General features: G+C 45.6%; 2 protein-coding genes and 2 long non-coding RNA genes across 4 annotated transcripts; 2 read left to right on the top strand and 2 right to left on the bottom strand.

Moving 5' to 3' along the window:
- Window positions 1-3607: 3607 nt before the first annotated feature.
- On the top strand, window positions 3608-6078 carry LOC147252879 (C-type mannose receptor 2-like). Its single transcript, XM_086217073.1, has 5 exons — window positions 3608-3698; window positions 4099-4503; window positions 5227-5568; window positions 5712-5800; window positions 5916-6078. The coding sequence occupies exons 1-5, from the start codon at window positions 3662-3664 to the stop codon at window positions 6009-6011; spliced, it is 969 nt and encodes a 322-aa protein (XP_086073199.1). The 5' UTR covers window positions 3608-3661; the 3' UTR covers window positions 6012-6078.
- Window positions 6079-11225: 5147 nt separating this feature from the next.
- LOC147252876 (retinoic acid receptor beta-like) lies at window positions 11226-24839 on the top strand. The gene is made up of 8 exons (XM_086217771.1): window positions 11226-11785; window positions 16318-16478; window positions 17505-17646; window positions 19913-20073; window positions 20275-20451; window positions 21278-21482; window positions 21555-21713; window positions 22764-24839. The coding sequence occupies exons 1-8, from the start codon at window positions 11617-11619 to the stop codon at window positions 22967-22969; spliced, it is 1380 nt and encodes a 459-aa protein (XP_086073897.1). The 5' UTR covers window positions 11226-11616; the 3' UTR covers window positions 22970-24839.
- On the bottom strand, window positions 12583-14276 carry LOC147252878 (uncharacterized). The gene is made up of 3 exons (XR_015118493.1): window positions 13518-14276; window positions 13125-13349; window positions 12583-12868 (listed from the first exon to the last, which is right to left on the bottom strand). It is a non-coding gene; the product is annotated as an uncharacterized LOC147252878 (long non-coding RNA).
- On the bottom strand, window positions 15237-18760 carry LOC147252877 (uncharacterized). Its single transcript, XR_015118492.1, has 4 exons — window positions 17717-18760; window positions 17546-17625; window positions 16298-16471; window positions 15237-16207 (listed from the first exon to the last, which is right to left on the bottom strand). It is a non-coding gene; the product is annotated as an uncharacterized LOC147252877 (long non-coding RNA).
- Window positions 24840-24923: the final 84 nt, after the last annotated feature.

The following is a 24923-nucleotide window of genomic DNA, read 5'->3' as shown; positions in this document are numbered from 1 at the left end:
ATTACCCCTTTTATCAACTACATCAAGTCGTCATTAAATTTCACTATACTAACCAGGTTGGGTTATTTGTGTTGGGTTTATACGGTCATGAGAAAACAGCAAATGTTGTGGAATTTTAACAAAGATCTTTCCAGGCCTGGAAAAGTGGATAAAAATTAGTTCTACAGATACATCTTCTGACGCAAAGCTAGGGCACATCGTCAGTGACGTTATCTAAGGTCATTGGGTGACTCAGGTCTTTCGAAAGTAAGACACCTTCGCTCAGCCGAGGTTGATCAGGGTTCAGCCTCCCCCCCCCCGACTTGGACCTCAGCCCTCTGCACTGTGATTCAGCAGATTTCACCAAAATGTTCATCGCCAGAGCAAACAGGTTCACGGAGATGATGCAGCCTGTTGTGATTCCCACCTCCAGTCTGTGCCACTCTGATGTCCCCGATCCTGCAGAGACTGAGGCAGAAATTGCTGTCATGGTCCTGGATGAGGTCTCTTACCGGGGCTGGAACATGGTGCTTCTCCAGAGTTTCATGGACCAGTTTGCAGGGCGTTTGTCCAGATCTTGCCATGGCACCACTAGATCACCCTTCAACACTGAGTTGCGAGAGGATACGGAACTGGCTGATGATCTTGGAGACTTCCTCTTACAGGAAATGAGCAAATCTGCACTGCTGCGCTGCTCTTCCCCTCCTCCAGATGACCTTCAAGATCTTCCAAAGCCGGTGCAGAAGCTTGGGGCAGTGCTTGTAGACTTTGTAGGGTGTTCCGCTTGGTCCTGGTGCTGACCTAAACCTTGCTTTCCGCACCACCTCCTGAATTTCCTTGAGGAGTGACTCCCTCAGATTGAAGGCCTCAGTGGGATCTGGTGGTATAATCACAGCCTTGCACTGCCCTAGCGCTTGGTCTTGGAGAGGCTCACTGTCGGTGTTGCAGAGCTGTTGGTCAACTTCCTCCTTTGTACAGGCCAGCCATCCACTGTGCTTCTGCCAAAGGACTTCCCTCGTGAAGCCAAAGGAACTGTTGATGAAAGCAGCCCGCTTCCTAGCCCTCCCCTTCTTCCGTCTCATGTGATTTTCGGCTCTGCGCAGGGTTAGGAGCCTCCTCCTGAGCTTGAGACGGAGCCCTGCCAGTGCTGCGCTCTCTTCTTCACTGGCTTCCTTGCGTTGTTTCTTCAGGGTTTGCAGCTCTTTTCTGATCTCTTTTCTGGATTTGGCCGCCCTCTGGTTCCTGGCTGCAAGGATTCTTCACTACCCTCTCATCCTCCACACCAAATCTCTCTGGAGCCATACTCACTATGATGGTCATCATAGTCTGCAGCCTCTGCATCCTCATCAAACTTCTGCCAATCTGCTGGTTCAGAGGCTTTTTTTGTTTTTTTTTAGAGTATATGTACAATTGGATTCCTAGATTCAGTGGATCTATTCTGAAGTAGAAATGTGTTCTTCGACACTAGGGATTTTTTTAAACCTTAAATAAGTTTAGCAACATATGGTATGTTACCGTGCCACATTGTAGCTAAGCTAACCAGCGTTGCAGAAAAACTAGTCCATGCTTTTTTTCACTTCCAGGCTGGATTACTGCAATTCCTATCAGGCTGCACCAATAAGTCCCTAAAGACTCTCCAGCTGGTCCAAAACGCTGCTGCCCACATGTTCACTAGAACTGGTAGAAGAGACCATGTCTGTCCTGTACTGGCCTCTCTGAATGGGCTCTCTGTCAAATTCAGAATAGAATTTAAAATTCTTCTTCTATAACATACAAAGTCCTCAACAGTCAGGCTCCTTCATACCTGACAGAGCTCCTAGTCCCCTGTTACCCAGCTAGAACCCTTTGCTCCCAGGATGCAGGGTTACTTGTGGTTCCTAGAGTTTCCAAAAGTAGAATGGAAGCCAGAGCCTTCAGCTATGAGGCTCCCCTCCTGTGGAACTGTCTCCCAGTTTCAGTCCAGGACTCAGACCCCCTCTCTATGTTTAAGAGCAGACTTAAGACCTTCCTTTTTGATCAGGCTTATTGTTAGGGCTGCTTAGGCTGGCCCTTAAATATGCTGCTATAGGCTTAGGCTGCTGGGAGATCTCCCATGGTGCACTGGGCTTCTCTCTCCTCTAACTCATAACTCAACTCATGACTAACTCATCTTCTTATCCAGAGCCTTTGTGCTTCAGATCCCTGGTGCTGCTGGAGGAGGCTGCAGACCTGAGGAGGCTTAAGCTGCCACCCGTAGCACCACCTGCTCACGTCCCCGTCTGTCCATCTGTCTCTCCTCCTTTCTCTACCTCTTTATCTCTGTCCCTCTCTTTCCTTCTGTGTATCTGTCTTCCTCCATCTGTCTTTGTCTCTGTCCTGCTCTCCTGCTCTCTTTCCATGAAACATGGCCCAGTTTCGACACACACACACACACACACACACACACACACACACACACACACACACACACACAAATGAATCACTCAAAAACGATCTTTGGGAAAATTTAAAGGCAAATCCTGCAGAGGCTGCAGTCCTCCATTTACATGTAATTTTACTGATTTCAATAAGAAATCAACATCAGAGAATCTGCTTTTGCATCTCCTTTGTTTAGTCTGCAGCAAAATACTGCAAATGCTGTGTACATGCTGGATGCTACGGCACATTTAAGATAACAGTGTATGCATGGATACAGCGCAGTACCCTTTCATGTGGAAAGAAATGTTTTCCCTGCTTTGGTCCAGGTGGCCGTCCGAGAGCTCTGACCTCAGCGACGCCTTCCAACACCTTTCAGGATGAGCTGGAATGTAGTGACGCACGACTGTTTCTGGGGATGAATGGCAGTAAATCCCTGCAGTCAACCGCAACCCAACACCGGAGGCTGTGAAAAGCAGCGGATTCAGGCTTTCAGTTATCAAATACATTGGAAGGACAAGCTGAGAAAACTACAAAAAATGATAACAAAAGGAAAACAAACCAAGAAAAACTAGACAAAGAGAATTATGTACCCGTTAGCTGTTGTCTTCAGAGGTGTAGGTCAATGCAGCAAGTTTCATCTGTGGTCGGAATGGAGAACCCTTGATTCGCTCTAGGAGAACATTCTCAGTTAATGTCATGACACGATGTGTTCAGTACCCAACCTAAACCGCATTGGAACATCCATCTGCTGCTGCTTGGTCCGGTGTCTGTGGGTACAAACCCCACCTGCCCCCTGATACCAGCCTGCGAACTGATTTGCCCTGTTTGGGCGCCACGTCTAGAGCCACTACCTTTACCTGAGCGCCACATTCCGATTAAGGTTTACATTCTGGTTTATATTCTGGTGAATCTGTGTGAATATGTGCTGCAGCTGTGGGAATGTTCCCGTTTGCAAGTTATATGACACATTCCGAAATAAACTACCCTTTGCGCGTGGCAAAAGGAAATGCAGTGAGCCACTTCTGATGATGAGATTTGCATATGAAAATATCGCCAGCTACTGCCGTCAATATTAATTCAAGATGTGCAGAGTTCTGTGCTGAGGAAGGATTTCCTGCATAGAACTCACACGGTGAGGTACAGCAGCCCTGGACACCTGGATGGTAAACTGGTGCGTACGCGTTTATACTTCACACCTCTGGACTAACGTGAACGTGCGTCTTTGCAGTGGAGTTATGATTCGTATCGCCAAACTGATTCCTTCTTGTTTGCAGTAAAATTATAAATGGATTGCTTCAAGACTCTGGTTCTCCTCTTGTCAGGTCAGTAATGGAGCATAAGTCACATAATTTCATGGCTGAATTGTGTGTTTTGTTTTAATCATGCGAGCATCACTCAGAGACTCAGGTACCATCACACTGGATGGACACTGGGACCAGCATCGCCTTTTATGGGAATTCGTCTGTCCCCTACTAAGTTTGGTTCCAGACCCTCGCCACTCGGTGCACCAGACTCTCCACATCCTTTTCACGTTTATACGTTGTTTTATTGACCAGAACCATTTTGACCTCATATTTGGGATCGTACATCATCTTGCAGATTCCAGAAGGTTTCAAATCAAACAATACTGTACTGTCCCTTAAAAAGGATGTCATTGTCCTTATAATTTACCTGTCATACAGAAACAAAATACTGCTTATTCTCTCTATCATCAACCACCAGGATGTAGCTTCACCTCCTGCTCTCACTACCCCTTTCGGAAGTACTTCCACATTCTCACGCCAATGAAATGGACCGAGGCGCAGCATTACTGCAGAGAGAAGCACACTGACCTGGCCACCTTTGATAGCCTAGAGGAGTGGAACACGCTGGCCAGACTCCCTTCAGGCATTGACTGGGCATGGATTGGACTCAGTGACGACCCAAATGCCTGGAAGACAGGTCTGATCAAGGACACCAACTCCTGGAAATGGGCATCCGGTCCAGGGAGCACGAGTGGATTTAGAGCTTGGTGGAGCACGGAACCAGATAACTCTGGTTCCCAAGAATCCTGTGTGGTGATCATTCTGCAAGGACTCTGGTTTGATGTGTCGTGTGACTCATCGTGGACATTTGCTTGCTACACTGGTAAGAAGACCAGATTAATTTGTTTTCCACAGGTCGTCTCGGGACTTTTTCTGGTGCTCTCAAGTTGCTGTTATCAGAATGAATCCAAACTAGAGATGGAATAGCAGACAATCAATCAAGGATTTACCTGTTACTTGGAGTTTTAGCTGATAAAACAGTTAGTTATTGAATATATATAAATAAACAAATACATGTAAAAATAAATAAAAGGTTCTTTGCATGAAAAAGGCAAATGGAAATAATTAAGATGAAAAATTATACATAAATATGAATAATTTACCCAATTGCAGCGAAATATCAAAAGTGAAAAACAGTGGTGTGTTGTTTGAAATTGCACATGAAAGACATAAAACAGTGATTGAACTTGAAATGAAAACGGCAATTATTGCACATTTTTGTCTGTTAATTAACGATGATCAATGTATAAATGTAGTGAGGCAGGCCGTTTTGTTTTGTGGTTGTTGACCTGCTGCTCTAGGAAGGAAGCATCTCTGAGTCTGTTGTCTGAACCTTCTTGCTGTGAGGCGACGGTGCTGACCGCTGCTCCATTGTGCCGCCCTATAAATGCAATCATGTTTTCCAATCAAAGAGTGAATTTTCAAGGGTTGTTTTTTCTTAACAAGTTCTTCAGTCCTTGGCAGAACATTTCAAACGGTGAGGACATCAGAAATGAATGGACAGTAAACATTTTTAATAAACGTCAATCATTCATCTCTGTTGCAGGCATGGACCAAAACCAGAAGAACTTTGTGTTCATCTCAGCGAGGAAACCATGGAAAGAAGCCCAAGCATACTGCAGAGAACACTACATCGACCTACCGTTGATCGAGAACTGGGAGGAAAACTCCAGGTTGTATCACATAATCTCACCCCCGGGTCAGTCTTGGCTCGCCCTGTACCGAGAGCCGTGGGTTTGGTCGGACAGGTCCAACAGCTCCTTCAGAAACTTTATGCACCTCAGCCCCAACAATAACGGTAAAAATGAGCACTGCGTGGCCGAGAACCAGTCGGGTGAATGGGATGATAGAAACTGTGACAGCGAGATCCCGTCCATCTGCTACGAAGGTGAGTGCTCGCTGTTGCACTGACATTCCTTTGGTCATCATTTACCACATTTATATTTGACTTGTCCATAAATGCATTTGCAAACCTTATTAGCTGATAAATATAATAAAAATCTTTCCTTCATAATTGCATCCTCTGCTCAGTTTTGAAATTGCAGACCATCGTAAAGGTGAAGTTTCAGACTGAAGCAGACATGACGGATCCTGCCACAGCTCACCAGATCCCACAACAGGTAGGATTCCACCTCCTCTTGTGTCTCTGGATCAAGGATCTACAAATAAGATGATCCTGTTTCAACCACTGTGAAGAATAAAGGAGAAATGCCTGCTTTGTCTGCTCCTCCTCAGGTTGGTGCTGCTCTGGAACGTCAGGGATGGATTGGCGTCAAAGTGCGATGGAGGATTCTGCCTCGGTCTGCTGAAAGTCTCTTGGGTGTACACTGAGCCCAAATGTTTCTTTTTCTTGATATAATTCAGAAGAAAGCACAAGTACATACTGTCTTCTATAAATACTGCACTCAATACTTATTCTTTAAATCTGTATTTTCAAATCAAATGTGATTTATTTTGTGCGTCAGCTCGTATGAAATTGCAACATAGAATTTGGGCTGCAGATATTTTCCCTTCCCTCCAGCCGTCAGCCTGTTCTTCTGTATTCGCTTATAAACCCCCTGTTGTAGTGCAGGGCTTGTAATGTTCGGTATTTTAGATTTAGATTTTAGGAGATTATTGTCACGATCCTTTGTCTCTCTGCACTAAAGCAATAAATGGATCAGATCACCAGTCTGAGTCAGCTCTTGTTTGGGTGAGGTCAAATGTATTCAAGTGAAAATATGCAATTAGCAGGAAATCGAGCCGAGACCGACTCCTCACAGGGTCTCTGGCCTCAGATCCACAGGACAATCCACGCTGACACAACAAGGTGACCTTTGCCAAATTCCCCATTTTCATATGAAAATAAGAGATAATTTATGTGTGTGTGTGTTTGTTGTGTTTTTTTTCACTGTTGGGCAAAATTGTCCGACTCACCACAGTAACACTATCTAACAAGCACTCACAGTCCTGCAAGAAACTCACCACCAAGTTCTTAAGATGGTTCTGACCAAATCTGAGATTTACTGTCCAACCCAGGAGGAGGAGGAAGAGGAGGAGGAGGAGAGCAAAGGACTCATCAAAGTGCAACTTGTTGCTGCCACCAGGGGGCACCATTACTAATCATGCCCCAAATTACACGGGTTGGGTCATAACAACTAGGTAACTGGAGCAGATGCATACCTGAGGGGTCAAAATGATGACGTGATGGAGATGACTTGTGATCTCTGTCATTTAAGTCCTTTAGAAAGTTGACGTGAACAGCTTGAGCATGTGGGCCATGTATTGACACGTAAAGTTCACTCAAAACGTCTGAGGTTGCTTGAGTGCCACGCTCCTCTTCTCTACAAGACCTTCATGCCCCCACCAGGTCCCAAATGTGTGTCTTCGGAAGGTTCCAGATAAAAAGTTCATGGCCACCACTCACCCATCAGCCGGAAAGCTTGTTTCTCAGCAACTTAATTGGCCAGACGTAATTGTTTAAAGGTTGAATGCACCTTGAAAAAGGTCACATGGAGCCATTTCAAACCTGTTGAGTCCTTTCATCCCGTTGCTGTGAGTGTGACAGTGCAAATAAGAGATATATTGCACTAATAAATAACGCCTCAATGGTGCCAGGCTGCAAGTGGAGGTTTACAACGGCTGTAAAGAAAAAAAAAAAAAAGGCAAAAGGAAGTGTGTTTTGTTTGTCGGCCATTCTGTTTCAACTGGCCATTTGGTGCGGCGCCATATTTGAACATAAAGCTGAGGACACTCACTCATACAGGAAGTTGGTGCAGAAGGAATTCAGCTCATTCCCTTACTCTGCTTATCTACGGTGTATTTCTGTGGAAGTTTGGGGAGCTCAGGCAGGACTTATTAATGAAGTATTAGTTTCTCAGCAACGTTGAGATATTTTGCGCGCGTGCGTGTGTGTGTGTGTGTGTGTGTGTGTGTGTGTGTGTGTGTACATGGGAAGAACTCAGGTTCTCCAGAAATTGTATCAACAGTATTTACAATAGTGACTTTGTTCTTCGCGAAGGACCTTAATTGACTCCTTTAATAGCATGGAACCACAGTTGTCTGCTGTTCCAATGCATGTGATGATCTCATCTGGATATTTGGAGCAGTTTACACAACAACAGCAACAACAACAACAACAACAACAACAACAACTCTCTCTGATAATATGAAGTTTTAAAGGCTTCCAGCCCTCCTGCTGCGTTCGTGTCGCTGATGATACAGAAATGCCTGTTTGATATGTGAAGGGATTTTGATCAAATGAATCAACGGCTCGACATTTCTGCCAGCTATGCCTGGAGGGCCGTGCGGTCGGTCAGTGTGTCTTGCGTGTGTCAGCTGAGCGGTCCCACATGAGATGAGTGCCGTCTCACCGACTGGCCCCCGTCACCACAGCGTCATGTGTCCCTGTGCCGTTTGAGTGTCAAGGTCTGTATCGACTCCAGGGAGGAAGCTTTTAGTGGAGTCTACCTGCAGGATTCCCCAAAAACCACAAGCCAGTGTTCACCATAGTCAGCAGGGGGGCTGTAGAATAGATGGTTTGACCAGATCCCCCTAAGGAGGAGATCCAGATCTCTAATTTGGTCACAACTTGGTGATGTTTCACCGTCGAAGCTGTGAGTTTTTGATGTTACTGGGTCGTCTAATTCTGAACTCCACAGGTTCAGATCTTTTCCCGACTTCACACGTTTGATGAGAGTCCTGGAGATGAAGCCTGAAGATTTATATCAAAATGGCACCGTGCTGTGGTCTTCACATTGTGTTCCATAACATGTGTGTGTGTGTGTTTTCTAGCGCTGCCTGATGGATGCAGGAATCCTGTCCTGCCTCCCAGAGCAGCATTTCATCTGCTCCTTCAGGTAAAAATACAAAGCTGATCAGGTTTTACTCTCACCGCACATTGTTGCATGCACTTGTGATCGGGACACAAGCTTGAGAATTCCAGGGTCCAGGAGTTTTCCATGTTGTAGCGCTCGGACAGGGATTTCTAGTCACCCTGCTGAAGTTTTATGAGCAGTGGGAGAAGCTGAGGCTGAGAGGAGTTTGACATACGTCCTTCTCACTTCAGAGGTCCCTCCTGAGTCTCCTGCACCAAAGTCCGGAGCTTTGATGTCTGCTGCTGCTTGCATTTACGATTTATCCGGTCGTTTTTCACGAGAGGACGGTCTCCCCTGCCACTGGAAAAAAGAAAATCGCTGATGGACTGCTGCGTCGTTTCACTTCTACCACTGATTGAAAACAAATGTGAAGTGCAGGGAGGAGTGATCGAGATGAAAAGCAAGAAGAAAATGTGAGTGATACTAAACAGGATGGAGGAATGAGGAGGGCGAGCACAGAAGCAGGATGGATGGAGGAGCAGAAAGGAGGACAGGGGAGGCCTGAGCTGGGAGGGAGGGAGGTCCAGCAGCAGGCTGCAGGAATGTTTCACATGCCTGTCCTCTGGATGACCTCGCCTCCCTGGAGTGTGGGAGATACTGGGAGTAATTAGCCTCCTTTAACATCGCAGCTCTGCTGCCCTACAGCCTCAGTAGGGTTAGCAGTGGCATTGAAGGAGACCCAGTTGATCGAGATTTTTAAACAAAATAAAGGTCGTGACATGTGTTAGCTGCCTGTGGCCCTCCGTTTATAATCAATAAATCATGTGCATGTAAATCCTGATCTATATTTAATTTTTTTACAGCAGTTAATGCTCTCATTTCCAGTTGGAGCATGTTATATATTGGGTCCGTTGTTTTGGACGGAACATTTCCTCTCTCCTACTCACCCGTCTCACAGATGACCTACTTTATCTTCCCACAGATTTAATCATGGATCCTCCTGACCGCAGATATTTTCCACTTTAAGTCAGAAATTAAGCAGTCAAATGGTCATAAATGAGGAGAAATGGAGCCTCCAGAAGTATTGATTTTTGTAAAAGGCCACATGGTTTCAGTCTTGAGATACCAACACTCCAGTCTTATCGGCCTCACTCCGCTGGTCTTTATCTGAAACACAGACTCAAGGGTCCTCCTGAGCCCATAACCTGAATGTTCTCTGTTTCATGGTTTGATTTAAAGTGAACAGATTATTTCATGCTAGATTTCAGTGTTTCGGTGTCTGTCTGGAGTAACGTACCCCTTCCCACTGGTACCAAATTAAAAAAAAAACCAACCTTTTCAAAAGCCTTTAAAAATGTTTGGTCACTGTGTTTAAAACGTGACACTCAGCTCCTGAAACGAAGCGTCAGCGAGGAGTTGTGCGTCATCAGGTGACATCTTGAGGGGAAACGGGTAAAAAAAAATGTTAAAATTCCACGAATCAACTGAATAATAAACCCAGCAGCACAGAGCCTGAACCTCCAGCCTCCTCCTCTTCGCCAGGGGGGAAAAAAGGCATTACTAAATAACTAAACGAGTAACTACAGAGGATATTAATGTGCTGCAGGACAAATGTAGGTCGGTCTGGGGGCTCCTGGTGCTGGATGTGGCTGCTGCAGGGCAGCTCTGCAAAGCTTTGAAGGTGGAGGCTCGGTAGAACTGCCAGGCTGCAGGATGGACGACGGGCTCAAATCTGTGTCTTAAGGAAAAGACGCAATAACACGTCGAGCCTCACATTCTTAATTTGGTCCGTCGATATTTTAATGGGGGGGAAGGGGGAGTAACATTTGTAATGTTGAATCTCCGTGAATGACAGTGGAAGTCCCAGAAACACAATCTTGAGTGAAACATTACTAGAGCACTTTTATTGTGGGAATGATTACGGTGGTGCAGCGGTGGGTGGCTGTTGACACCTTTCATGACTGGACCTTGTGATCGTGGTGACATAATCTGTCCACAGACAGCTGGACTCACTGTCCACATATAAACATAAACACATGCCAAGCTGCTCAGAACTGCCTCTGCGGTGGCTCCTGCGTCAGCAGGCGTCCACTCAGCAGCATCATTCCAGGGGTCACCTGTCCTGGAAAACCTGGGAAATGTCACAGAATTCAAAAACTAGCAATTTCCAGTTCTACAAAAATGTTTTTGAAAAAAACAAACAACAAAGTAAAGCCAGGAAATACGTGAAAAATGATGGAAACTTCACCTCACAGATAAAATACCCAGAGTATCAGTGCAGCCCGAGAAAAGAAAACTGATTTACTGTAAAACACGTTAGTGCTCAGTTAGTCAGTTATTTGACTTAAATGTAGTTTTGTTTCCGTTTTTTAGCTAAATGTAGTTTTGACAAGGACTTCTTTTTCATGTCAGGGGATACCACAATCAGCTGCTTCTACCCTTAAACGGGCACGACTGGTACTTCTCTCTTTAATGTACACGTTTCCTTACAAACTCATAGACAAAACAGATATTTATGCAAATCTAAAGCCACTTCACATTTTAAGACTTCATGCCGCGATCGAGGGGAGATGATCTTGCACTCAGGTTATCGCAGTTAAAGTCCTGCTGATCTGCAACAGAAACACGTCACCGTTCAACCCCCGACCACCAACGAACCTTTGACCGGTGTCTTAATGAATCATGGAGTCATTCCTCCACGCCTGCTCTTCTTAAATATTAGAGGAACTTTTACTCGGGCCTCGGTCGGTTGTATTTGAATCGAGGGTCTGCGCTCCGCTGCTGTGACGTCAGCCGGGCCGGGTCATGTGGAGGTCAGGAGGAGGTTCACGCAGAGTTCACCCGCATGCATTAAGTAGTACGTCGGTCGATGTGACACAGACTCAGTCGTATGAAGCAGGTAGCGTTGAGTCGTGTGTCAATGAGGGCCAGATAAGAGGGACACGCGTGTGTGAAGCAGCCTCCGCGACTCGGTTGGTGTCCGCTGCAGCGGCTGCGCGTCAGTACGCACCGACGATGGCGAATGCAGGTCTGAGCCCGGGCGTACACGCCCCTCTCCCTCCAGCATAGACCCGCAGTCCTGTTGGAACACACGTTTAGAACCCAGCCCGATGCAGACGACCTCTCCGGACTGACACATCATGTTTGACTACTTGGAGATTCAAGCCTTTGGTTCCGGAGAAATCCTGGACTTGTACATCCCGAGTCCCGGCTGCATGGTGCAGGACCAGGACCAGGACCAGGATCAGGCTCTGGCCGCCTACTTCCCAGAGCTGGACTCGGACTGGCAGACGCACCGATGCTCGCAATGTAGGTGGAAGATTTAAAATGCTAATAAAACCAGCAGAAGTCACCAACGTGCGGATGTCTCAGCTCAGCTGTGCAGCATCCGAGCCGCACGTTTAATTAAAAAAAAAAAAAGCCCACAATTGTTACACAATTTACTGTTGAGTTGGTTTGAGCCTGAGGGCTGCACTGGAATATTTACTTCCTGTACTTTTACTATCATAAGTACCTGGTGTGAAGTCGTGGGGTCGAGCCGCCAGTTGGCTTCCTCTGTGTTTTATCTCTGTTGTGTAATTATTTGTTATATAATGACGTTTTCACGTCAGTTATGAACACCACGCCGCCTAAGTGACTTTATGCATTTGAGAATGTTAAATATTGAAAGAGCATCGAAAGTAGAAGCATAAAATAAAATCGGAGTTGTTGATTTATTCTGTATTAAGTATTCATGTCTAAAGTCACTGTTGGAGTTCAGGTTTATTCTGAGTTGTTTCATGTCGGATTATTCTGCTGAATCTTTTTGTCTTCATTGATCAATTGATTGTTTGATTCATTTAAAAAAATGAACGTGATAAATGATGATGAAATCTTAACGAACTGAAGTAATTTCCTACTAATCTTGTAAAATCTTGTCATTTGATTTTATAAAACATTTCATATTTCACAAAAAATACACACACACACACACCAAAGGTTTCATTCTTTCACATCAGAAATAAACATTCTTAGCATTTATGAGGCTGTAAAACATTAAAAATAAGCTGAACAGCTAAAACACTTCCACCAATATCAACACTTGAATGGATGCATAATCTGTTGATTGATTATTGATTATTCTATTGATCGTTTCAGGTCCAGCAGCTGGACTAAAAACAAGATTTGCAGCTTAATCTGTTTGAAGGTGTCAGATAATCCACCTGTAGGTCCAGAAGTCTTCCTTCTAGTGTCAAATTTTAATCTGCGCGTCGAAGCTCAGAGGTGGAAACGAGAGTCGCAGGGGTCCGCGAACGTCTCAGCTCCTGTAGGTGGGCCCGTGGCGGTCTGAGTTTGAGACGGGCCGGGACCGGTCAGTGAGGGGTCACGGCGGGTTCACAGGACGGGCACCAGCTCAAGAGGTCACACACACACACACACACACACACACACACACACACACACATTGATGGTCATAGCATTCAACAAAGCAGCAAATAAAAAAAACAACACAAACACGACACAAGACTGTCTTGAAGGAACAAATTTGTTTATCGAGTTTGTTGGACCCAAATCAGGATGTGCTGCTGTCCAAACCTTCGACTTTCCAGGTGTGCTGCTCGTGTTAGCCCACCCAGTACTTTTCAGATATAGATTCATTTATGAGTACCTGACTTGTCGCTGTAGCCGACTTCAGTGGTGGTAGAAGTACATGGATCCTTAAGTAGAAGTAGAAACACCCAAAGCCAGAAGAGAAGTATCTGATGTGGAGTTAACTTCAGTATCCAAAGCACGTTTGAAAGGCCATCAGCAGAGGTTTGTGCTCCGGCTGAGCTGCTTTGACTTTGTCCTCTTGAAGCTTGCGGCTTCACATTTGAAAGTACGACGTCTTCATCTAGAAATGTTGCAGAGTAAAAGTACAGGCTCCCCTCAGATTTAAACACCCAAGAGAAGTACAAAGACCTTGAGTTGTAGTTATGTAAGGACCTTGAGTCAAAGTACTTCTTAACTTTGCACCACTGGACAATGTAGGGTTGCATGTGTTGAGTTTTGAGTTCTTAACCTTGGAGGTCAGTTAGCGTTGTTGGTTCTGTAGCTCGATGAAGACGTGCGACCGTTGTGCTCTACGTCATTAAACACGCCACGTAAATACCCGTCGGCTGAATTTCAGGGTGTTTTTGAGTGTTAAAAACGGCGGTGAGTAACAAGCAGCTAAACAGAGACTACAGGGGTTGTCATGGATACTGAATGCCAGGAGTTTGTTCATAGTGTAGCGTTAGCTTTGGACTTCCCAGGGATGCATTTACACTTAAAAAAAAAAAAATCATAAAAGTGATGTTCATCTGTCAAAACGATCTTGTGAAACAGAACGTGGATGTCCACTCAAACTGTTGTTTGCCAAAGATCTAAATTTCTGGAATAATCCATAAACCAGTACATACATCCCTCCGTTTATTGGTCGATGGGGATGCTAACTTCCTGGTTAGCCTACAGTAACACGTCATCTCTGGATTCACTCAGCCGTGTCCCTCCACAGTTTTAGAGTTCTAAAAGTCTCTGTGTGTTTCAGCCGGTGGTGTCTTTTCCTCTCTCAGTTCTTGATTTGAATTAATTTACATGCCACATTATTACATACATGAAGTAACACTGCCTCAATTAGAGGGCGCCCCCTCCCCTCCGACCAAATCATTTAGCAAAGCTATCTCCTCTCCCGCCCTCCCTCCCCGTCCCATCAGTCAGTTGGGCTTGTGGCATGCTCCGGCATTGTCTTGTGTCGGGCTGACGGGGGTGTCCCCGCATGACCTGCTGATTCCCAGTTCAACCAGAGGCCACGGGTTCAAGGGGATGGAGATGTGCAATTTTTCTCGTTTTGTCCCCTTTGAAGGTGGCTTTCTTCATTTTGTTTCGGCGTTGTTGGGACGGTGGAGGTGATCAGGGAGCTCACACGCTGGAGCGAATCTCCTCTCAAAAGGGGGGGGGGGTTTAGAGAGGGAGGGCCGGGGCGTCGATGGGGTGAAGTGGTGGAGGTGAAAGCGGTGCTACAGTGTAATTGAGAGGTAAATTATACATTGAATCAGATTCCAGAGAGAATGAAAGACCGGACGAATCCGGCTTGCTCTGCTATTTATGAGACAGTTTGGTGCGGTGCACCACAGTTTAGGGTTTCCTGAAGTGCAGATTTATTTGACTGGAGGCAACAGGCTCGGAATTAGAGGCTGGGACGCCTCTGCGCTGCCTCCCAGTCTGAGCGGGGCCGATAAGACCGAGTCCCTCCCAGCCAGCAGCACCTGACCTTCTTTGATCATGTTGTTAAGAGAACTGTTCCAGACTGCATCATGAATTTGTCCTCCAGTTTCATTGAACAGCTGTTAATACCTAACTTCCTCAAGGCAGGGACTCAGACCGAAGCCTCTATCTTCTCACTGGGCGCTGCATACCGAGCTCCACGGAGGCCAAAGGGGAAAAACAAATATTCACTCCGTTAAAGCAGCATGTTGGTTAGCTGAGTAGCAGCGCCCTCTGCTGACACCAAGCGATAGAGTAAAGAATGCCGGCGCGTCCTCATCTCTTAAGTACACACTCTCGGGCCTTTCGATCTAAAGACCTTTGTTTTTCCTCACCGAAAGACATCTCGGTGACTCCAGAACTCAGAAGATACCATCCACCTGCTATTAGCTTGACGCTAACCCTCAGCTACTCTTATAGATCTGATTGGAAGATGTTTGTAAGTACAGTGGAAGCGGAGGTGCTTTTCCAGATTGGTGCTGTTAAAGAAAAAAGATGAATAAATGAACAAGACATCTGCCATTCACACACATCACTCATGTTGGAAGCCATAGCCCTCAAAATACACACATTCACTTAAAAACAGAAGGGAACAGCAACAGCTGAACTTGATAAAAATGTCCGTTTACAAACTCTGAAACGTTTTTCTTTCACCAGCTCAGTAATCCGGGAGCACCAGAAACAAACTGGAACCCTTCTGGTTGGAACAAGCGTGACCTGAATGTGCATTCAGTTGAATTTGTTCTCGCTGGCACCAAACCAGAAGGGTTTCAGTTTGATTTCAGCTGAAACCAAAGTGCCCGTCTGACTCAACGTGGGATTAAACGCGGCTCATTTTTCGGTGATTTCAAAGATGTGTTGTGTTTCCAGTCCTGCGTGGCAGCGAGCGTTTCCTTAACTAGCGCCTCGACACGTCTGAGGTATCCAAACCACTTCTGTACAGATGCCTTTTTGATCAACCTCTCTCCTTGTTCTTCCTCTCATTTCCCCTCTTTTCCGGCTGCGCACCTGTCAGACACGGCAGAGGGCAGGTGTGCACATGTGAAGCGAAACAACTGAATGATTCTGTCTCCATCCCTCGTATGAATATTCCTGCTGGCAGAAGCAGGCTACATTGAGTAGATGCATCCAAAGCTTATCCTGGTTACTGACCTACATCTTCCTGGAGACTGTCTCATCCACCACGTAAACAAAAGTGGCATAAATGGGGGTTGGGCTCCACTGCTGCGGCGCTGGATCTCTGTGTGAACGCGACAGGAGACTGACGGGAATGTCAAGAGTTCAAAATAGTTTGCGAATTTCACGGTGAACTTTCTGAGATTTACAAGTGGACCTTTGGGCCTGATTCTGGCGCTGGAGAGAGTATCTGCGTGTCAGAGATAACATTAAATTTCCTGGAGATATTCAACGTTCAGAGCAGATTCCAGGACCATCTGGCAGGTCTGGTGCTTGTCGTGACATCTCGCTCTGGAATGAAACAGAGCAGAGGTCAGGTCTTAAAAGATGTGTTTACTCAGATTACAAGTAAAATAGGTTTCAGACTTGTGGTTACATCACCGTGTGTTGTGTGTCTGCAGCCGTGGGAAGTCAGAGCTCCAGCTTCAGCTCCAGCTCAGACGACCTGTTCACCAGCGCCCCCTCCCCTCCGCCGCCTCCTCGCACTTACAAGCCCTGCTTTGTCTGTCAGGACAAGTCGTCGGGTTACCACTACGGCGTCAGCGCCTGCGAAGGCTGCAAGGTAACGAAGAAATCCCTTTGTCACTATGTATTGTTCGTGTTCTCAAATGGATGCTGGCCGTGTTGAGGCGACCTCACTCTTCTATCTGAATATAATTTAAAAAAGAACTTTTTTTGTATTGTTCGTGACTGTAAACAAACAAAACTCCATCACCGCTAGACTGCTGGTGGGGTTTGAAAACTGCAGGGCCACCGTACAAAGGCCTCTGCATGAAGCGTCCATTTTTATTATCCTGTTTTATGCTCCTATCCTTTCATTTGCCTCGTATCTACTGTTAAAAGTTCTTAATTGATTATTATTGTTTGTTTGCTTGTTTTGTTACATTTTAAAGGGTAAAACGAACTTTTGCAGCAGCGGTGGTGGTGGAGGTTGAAGTGAGACCAACAAGATTCCACATCTCTGATGACAAATTACTTGTTTTGCGTCATCACCAGGACAAAAAAAAAAAAAAGTCTTGGCGAATAAATTGTCTTATTTATTTAGCCGCCTCCCACGTCGCTGAGTTGATTGATCTATTTTAATGTGTAAGGGGACACGCTGCCTTCATACAAAGAGCAGATGCGTGTTAATGCTTTACACAGTTCTCTCTCTAGATCTTTTGATTCTGAACTCTACATTCCCGCAGGAAGCGACGGAAGCAATCAGCAAGGACAGTCACATGTGGCGTCACAGATGACGTGGAGTACTTTTGTCCTAAGAAGTTCGTGTTTTGTTTTGTTTTTGTTTTTTTTGGGGTTTCTTTTGTCTGAACAGAATTCAAATTCTGATCTCTGACATAAGAATGCAATCCATCTGAATCAGAGATCAATGACTTCAAGGCCTCATCCAAAAGTCACAGACGTTTGGGCTCCGCTGTAAAAACGACTCGTGCACGCTTGCGTCTTATAGTCAGAGGTTAAGCGTGACAGCGAGCGGCGTCTAATGTAACGATTAAAAGAGGCCACTCCCACTACAGACCGAATCTAATCTACTGAATCTTCATAACCCTTTTTATTTCTTCTCTTTCCTCCCTGCTGCCTGTTGCAGGGTTTCTTCCGCCGCAGTGTGCAGAAAAACATTGTGTACACCTGCCACCGCGACCGACACTGCATCATCAACAAGATCACCAGGAACCGCTGTCAGTACTGTCGCCTCCAGAGGTGCTTCGCTGTGGGAATGTCCAAGGAGTGTAAGTGTCCAGTCCACTTTTGACCCAGCGGGACTCAGGAGGCGGCTCGCCGATGTATATATTTTTTTACCAAAATCAGCGCTGAGTGAATCGTCTCAGGCGTGTTGGTGTGATGAGAATCTTGTTGTAAGCAGGTGTTGAGCTGCAAAGCTCGAATTTCTGTCTCCTGAAACAGAATCCCGAGAGATTCCAGCCAGCTGGAGACGGTTGATTATCCAAACTGTGAAGCAATCGCAACCAATTAGTCAAGCAATGCTGACTTAAACAGATCTTTTACATTAGAAGTGCATGAGGAAGTGACTGAGACGACCACACCGCTGCCCAGTAGACGTCCTGGTCCTGGTCCTGGTCCTGGCCCTGGTCCTGGTCCTGGTCCTGGTTGTGTCTGGTGGTGCCAGATTAGCTAAAAAGTGATGTAACATGGAGACGATTCGTGGTGCATTTCGGTCTTCTATGAGCTTTGAAGCATAAGTACAGTGGTTACAAGTCTGAGGCTAATGTGAGGCTACGAGCTGCACCACAGCATGGGCGCATGACCTCATCGGCACCACAAGTGGCTTCGCTCTTCCTCTGTTTTCAGCGTACTGACGCATCAACAACCTTCACTCGTCTCAAGTCGCCACTTGTTACCAACTGCGATTTTAAAGACACGTGAAAATTTACAAGCGTGGATTTGTTTAACGCTGCAGAAGAAAAAAAGTGAAGTCCATTTTAACCCAGTAACTTATTTCAAGCACTTCATGGGGACTTGCAGTTTTCCTACACCAGGCCAGTCACAGCATGAGGATCAAGCTGACCTCGGCTGACATCATAGTTCAGCTTTAAAAAAAAAAGGAAAAAAAAGGTTACTGATGTCAGATCAAGGTCTCAAGATAATCCCCAGACCTCACCGCGACCATGTGGTCGCAGTTCTTTCAAACGCAACGAACGGCTGCGGAACTCTTTAAGCCTCTGACACTCGAACAGAACCCAACAGCGCGACTGATTCAAACGTCTTCGCGGGAAGTTCTCAGGGAGCTGCACCGAAGCAACTGTACAACAGAAAATCCAACTGTGTGTCACCCAGAAGCGCAGTGACCTAGATAACAACGTGTGTGTGTGTGTGTGTGTGTGTATTTTTACGCGGTGGGAAGGCGTGGAAAGTGATCCTCGTGTTCTCATTGTTGCTTGTTCATACTCAGACACACACACACACATTACATAAGTGCATCACATGTCACAGGCAGATGGAAACTATGTAACCGATTGCTGGCTGCCTCAGTCGCTGTGTAATATGAACTCACATGGAGTGTTTACTCAGTGGCGGCCTGGATGTAGGGCATCCAGGGGAGGGAGGGAGAGAGGGAAGAAAGGAGGGAAGGCAGAGGTGTTACATAATCAAGTCAAGCACATGTGTGTAGCTGCCTGAGCCAAGTCAGCGGGGCTCTCGGAAACGTGTTGACACCGTTACCGAAGCACTTATGAAAGGTTAACCTGGTTGGCCTTCTTCACATGGAGTAAGTGATGCTCGCCGCGTTGTCTCTGTCAGAGGTTGGTTTAATTATGTCATCACGTTACAAAATTAATTCAAGCTAGTTTTAATCTGCAGGAGAAGAAGAAGTTGTGTAGTAAAAACAACAACATTCATTCAGAAACATCCAGTGACAACACCCTCATCTAGTTACAATATTAGCAGTTATTCATTTATTTCTACCCAATTCTTTCAATGAATTCTTTGCAGTTAACAAACATATCTATTCTGAAGGTCTTGAAGTGCTGCCACCACCAACGCCACCGCCACCGCCACAAGTTATTTACATTGAAACAATCCCCACACGTGGATACCCTGTAAATTTAGTAGAAGATAAACCCAAGTGAAGTCTACATACCAGTTAGCATTACGGTTTACCAAGAAATCCTAAAAATGGCAAATGACCTTTTGCTTGAGTCAGCCTTTCTCTGCAAATTTCCTTCAGACGACCACTGCATTTACTAACAGATAACAGTGAAGAAAATACTTGTCTTCGCTGAGCTTTTGAATTTAACCATCTGAATGCAGTATTTGTTTATACGTAATTTGAGTAATATGATCAGCAAAAACCTGGCTAGACAGATGAACTGTCTATATGCTAAGCTAATGCTAATTTTTCTGTTTCGGAATTCAGAAGTAGCGTTATCATCTGCTTGTCCGTTTCTTCTTCTTCATGAATTAAAAGATTTAATTTACATTCAGCGAGAGGAAGTAAACTGGACTAACGTGCACTAATCTGCATCGTTCTTCTGTCAGCGGTGAGAAATGACAGAAACAAGAGGAGGAAGGAGGCGGTGAAGATGACCGTCATGGAGACGTACGAGCTGACGGCGGAGCTCGGGCTCATCGTGGAGAAGATCTGCAGGGCCCACAGAGAAACCTTCCCCTCGCTCTGCCAGCTGGGAAAATACACCACAGTGAGTCACCGTCAGAGACCTGAGCCTAGTTTTATCATGATCCACATGAACCCCTACAGGTATCATCACCGTACACACTCGTAATTCTTCCATAGAGGTCCGAAAAAATTACACGCTCACGCCACACATTGCTAAAGGAAGTGAAAAAAAAAAATCTTGGTTCTCACCAAAAGGCCAAACATGTGACTTTCTTCTAAACAGAACTCCAGCTCGGACCACAGGATCCAGCTGGACCTCGGGTTGTGGGACAAGTTCAGCGAACTCGCCACCAAGTGCATCATCAAGGTGGTGGAGTTTGCCAAGAGAGTCCCCGGCTTCACCGGGCTGACCATCGCTGACCAGATCACTCTGCTGAAAGCCGCCTGCCTGGACATCCTGGTGTGTTTCTTTGTACGAGCTGCCAGTTCAAGACTGGCAATTTAGCATCATGACAAATGCTAAAAGCGTTCGTTTTCTGCTCCTTCAGCCGCAGTTTTTCATTTAAATTTCTGCATTATTGGGCTTCTTTCCCAGTATCTCTGTTGTTTTGGTTCATTTCTGTCTCCCTCTTACCTGAAAGAATGTTTGTAACTCTGTTAGCATTGCTAATCTGATTAAAAAAAAAGAAGAAGCAGCAGCAGCAGCTTGTAAAAGGGCAGAGCTGGAAAATCAGCATTAATCGCAGGGCTGCATTCATGATTTCTTATTTCTTGAAACAGACTCATTCTTCAGGGAGATGAGTTATGAGGCAACCACTCAGGAGTCCCTCACACAAATGAAAGCTCTAAAACAAATGCGCATAACCTCCATCGCTGTGTAATCAGAATTATCATTAATGAAGCATCTTTTGAGCTTCATAGGTAAATACTGAAGTTGTCAAGAGGTGGATTCAAGACATTTACCTCTCGGCGCATGACTCTTGAGAAGGCATCTTAAAAACGCTTGGTCCACGCTTGTTGTTTTATGTTTTGAACTGACTCTATCTAAAATGTTTCATAATGTCCCTATGAAATAAACAGTCAGGCTGATTAATCGATAAGACCGAGTCGATAGCACAAGCCTGAAAGTGTAGCAAAGCTAGGAAGAGCAATGTGTAGCAGAAAAACATGAAAGTGCAGAACCGAGAAGCGAAGCAGGTCTGATCCTGATGTGAAAACGTCCTGGAGCTGCTGCTTCTCGCCGGTTCCCCTGTCAGCGTCTTCCTCGCGCTCTTTCTTCCTCACAGATTCTGAGGATCTGCACTCGCTACACTCCCGACCAGGACACAATGACCTTCTCGGACGGCTTGACCCTGACACGCACTCAGATCCACAACGCTGGATTCGGACCGCTGACGGATCAGGTTTTCACATTTGCGGGGCAGCTGCTGCCGCTGGAGATGGACGACACCGAGAGCGGCCTCCTCAGCGCCATTTGCCTCGTCTCTGGAGGTAATGACGCTCGGACTCAAGTAGCAACATCTTTTTGGGTGGCACACGCTGATACTCTTTGTGTTTGAGCAGACCGCCAGGATCTGAAGGAGCCGTCCAAGGTGGAGGTTCTGCAGGAGCCGCTGCTGGAGGCACTGAAGATCTACTCCCGCAGACGGCGGCCCAGCATGCCCCTCATGTTCCCCAAAGCCCTCATGAAGATCACCGACCTGCGTAGCATCAGTGCTAAAGGTGTGACACCACCTGCTGGCGAATAGATTATCTCATGTTTATTAAAAACGTTCAGATGTCTATTTTCAGCCCAAACAGCCTCGTTAATGATTTGGGAGGAGGACCAAGCAGCTGGAATAAAGATCAGGAAACTGGACTTTGATGAAAACCGCCAGTAATGACAGACATGTGTTTCCAGCACTGTTACAGCGGCGTTTAGAAAATGAGCCACGAAGCACAGCAGAAGGCTTAAATAGGTCATGTCACTGCCGGGGCGAAGGATGAATTCTAGCTATCATTTCAAAGTGCAGCTGCAGATTTCTCTCTGAACTAGATTTCACCAAGAGCAACCGGCCACAAGTCCAAACAAGTCCGGAAAATAAAGCCCAAATTGCTAACTCAGACGCTGTCAGAGGAGCGTCGCGAGAGAGAGAGCTGTGCCTCGTTTTATCAGATTCCTTGGAAGTTCTTTGGCAGTCGACACTGAGCCCAGAAGCTTGTGCAGCAACATTAATTAACGGATATCACTTTACTATCAGCTACATCACCAAGGGTTAGTTCATGCTTGGTTAAGTGTTAGTACTGGTTCAGAGTTAACTGTGGCGTTCTTGTTAACCTCCGACCTTCTGATTTGACGCATCCAGCATGAAAGCATGTTTTCAAATGGCGGCTGATCTCTCATGACCATGAAAAAGTACGACAGCAGCTTCAGGCTGAGCTGGCTGGTTGGAGCGCTGTGACCTTTGACCCTGCCACTGTCCTCATCACCACGGCTTCAATGCCCACGGTAGATTTAACGTTCCACCTGTAAACAATCGCATCGTCACTTGTGAACCAGAGATGGTTGATCCCCGTCAATCCCAACAAGACGGGAACGTTTGAGTGTTTTGCGGCAGAGAGCCCGACTCTCATCCCTGCAAACCATCCCAGCTCTTAGTGGAGGACACAGCCAGCGGAAGATCAGATGCTCCTGAGGTCCCTGAACTAGACAACCCCCCCCCCATGACTGTCAATGTCGCGTGTAAATATGACATATAATTAGAAATGATTTGTCTGCTTATTTGTTCGCAGGAGCCGAGCGAGTGGTGACTCTGAAGCTGGAGATCCCAGGCTCCATGCCTCCTCTGATTGAGGAAATGCTGGAAGATCTGCAGAACCTGGAGGAGGACCAGAACAAACGCCCAGAGAGCTCAGCGAGCCGAGAGGAGCCAAACGGCAGCCCGCGCTCGCTCGCCGTCTCCTCCCAGCACCGAACCTCGACTGACGTGCTGCTCTGAAGCCTCTCGAAGAAGGAAGCAGAGGAAACGCCATCCGTGTGAATAACAGCTGCCACCCAGGAGGGTTTTACCTCAGTCCCAGATGCCACTGTTTACTTTAGGTGTTACACTAACGTTGATTAATGAAAGTGAGTTCAAAACCTGCTGCCAAGGGGTGAGCAGACGGTGAAGCAGTAATACTTCTCACAAGCTCAGACCACTGATAGAAGGCTCCTGTTGGTTTTGTACTATATTTATATTTGCATGAGATATCAGATGGATTTTTTTTTTTTTTTTACCTCATTAAAGCAGCATTTCGTAGTTTTGCTGAGCAGCGGCGCCCCCTGCTGATATGTACTGGTGCATTCAAGTCTCTTCAAATGAGAGTTGCAGAATTTCGACATGAGTTGATGAGAAACAGACGATTTTGGCTGTGATGAAATGACTTCTGGGACTACCGTTCATGCTGAAGTTACCGTGACAGTCAATCTAGACCCCCAGCTGTCGTGTACGGGTTAAAATGATGCTAACAGCTAGCATCACCCCGACATTTCTTCCATAAACGTCCCTGAATTTGCCTTGGTTTTGGTTTCGGTTATGAGAATTCCAAGCGAGCTTGTGGTACTTGAAGGCAGCACTGCAACTGTGCACATGGAGTTTTGTGCACTTGTTACATTTTGTAGGAACGGGAGCTTGGAGGAGGACTGAAAGACTCGTTATTTTGCTTCTCTCGGGTCAAAACGATGTTGAACTGATGGACAAATAGAGAGAGAAGCCCGACGCAGCATCAAAGGCGGGGCCGTTTTCCTCCCTATGACAGATGATCAGGCCTCAGCCACCTTGAATGGGGATGAAATGATGAACTCTGGTGGCTCCTCAAAACTAACAAAATGTTATTGGACCAAGTAGATCAAAATATCATCGTGAAGACAGACGCCGCGCTTGTAATTCCATGGTTCAGCAGCCAGTGGCTGAAAACGGCTACAAGCGCTGCCTCGTGTTGCTTTGAATGACCATGCCTTTAGTGGGAGCTTAGCAAAATTAGCGAACACAACTAATTAATTAATTAGGGTCTTTGAGCTTCTTACTTTCTATTTAAACATTTGTCACTTGTCTACTCTTTGTACACTGGACATATAGAGTTGCTCCATTCTTGTAAAAACAACAACGTTGGAACGATTACAGAAGTAAAAGGGTGTATTTGTAAAAAAAAAAAAAATGAAGAAGAGAAATATGAATGCAAAAAAATAATCTTTTTTTACTCTTGCATTTATAAATTTGACACCCAGATGTAAATGAGTCAGCACAGGAAATGGAAATGGTGCCATTCCATATCCATATTTTTTATTTTAAGGTGTCAGCGTTTGGAGTCGTGACACTTCCTGGAGCTCATTGTGCGTTCAGAGACAGTTGTAAACGCAAGTGTTTATTGAAGTTTATCAACCACTGTAACTTCCCCTATGAAGACATAATTATCAATAACTGGATGCCTCTGAAGCCAGTTCTATAAACGCTCCGTGACTTTATAGTGTGTAATTTATGAAATGTTCCTGCTTATGAGGTGTTAAATAAGGTGACTTGATATTGAGTTTTGTTGAAACACTTTCTGATTGTACTGCAGCATTAAATGTAAAGATTTTGTACTCTGTAAGTAAAGTCATACTCAACTTTTTCCATTCCTTCCATGTCATAAATGCATAAATGTTGACCGCACGTTATCATACCCCATATTGGCCTTGATCAGAGGGGCAACCAGTCTGAGAAGTGTAAAAATAACAATCTTACATTTGTTTTTCTACAATGAATTCGTATAAATCACATTAACAGTTTTGGCAACACAGATAAAAGGATTATTAGAAATGAAAATGTGACATTTGAGACAAATATAAAGCCTGAAGACGTTTCGAAGTTTCGGGCCTGAAATGTTAAATTCTGTGAAACTGCCAGGGGATTTTATTTCTTTTATTGTTTATCA

This window comes from Aulostomus chinensis, chromosome 11, assembly GCF_037954235.1.
Source record: "Aulostomus chinensis isolate RoL2024-O1b breed Wild chromosome 11, RoL_Achi_v1.0, whole genome shotgun sequence".
Classification (NCBI taxonomy): Eukaryota; Metazoa; Chordata; class Actinopteri; order Syngnathiformes; family Aulostomidae; genus Aulostomus; species Aulostomus chinensis.
This window is presented reverse-complemented; position numbering and strand designations above follow the sequence as displayed.

Bases quoted from the DNA above. Each gene is read 5' to 3' on its own strand.
- LOC147252879 (XM_086217073.1), top strand. From the start codon at position 3,662: ATGGATTGCTTCAAGACTCTGGTTCTCCTCTTGTCAG. The intron at 3,699-4,098 runs GTCAGTAATGGA...ATCAACCACCAG, and splicing joins TCTGGTTCTCCTCTTGTCAG to GATGTAGCTTCACCTCCTGC. The intron at 5,801-5,915 runs GTAGGATTCCAC...GCTCCTCCTCAG, and splicing joins CTCACCAGATCCCACAACAG to GTTGGTGCTGCTCTGGAACG.
- LOC147252876 (XM_086217771.1), top strand. From the start codon at position 11,617: ATGTTTGACTACTTGGAGATTCAAGCCTTTGGTTCCGGAGAAATCCTG. The intron at 17,647-19,912 runs GTAAGTGTCCAG...TTCTTCTGTCAG, and splicing joins TGTGGGAATGTCCAAGGAGT to CGGTGAGAAATGACAGAAAC. The intron at 21,483-21,554 runs GTAATGACGCTC...GTGTTTGAGCAG, and splicing joins CATTTGCCTCGTCTCTGGAG to ACCGCCAGGATCTGAAGGAG.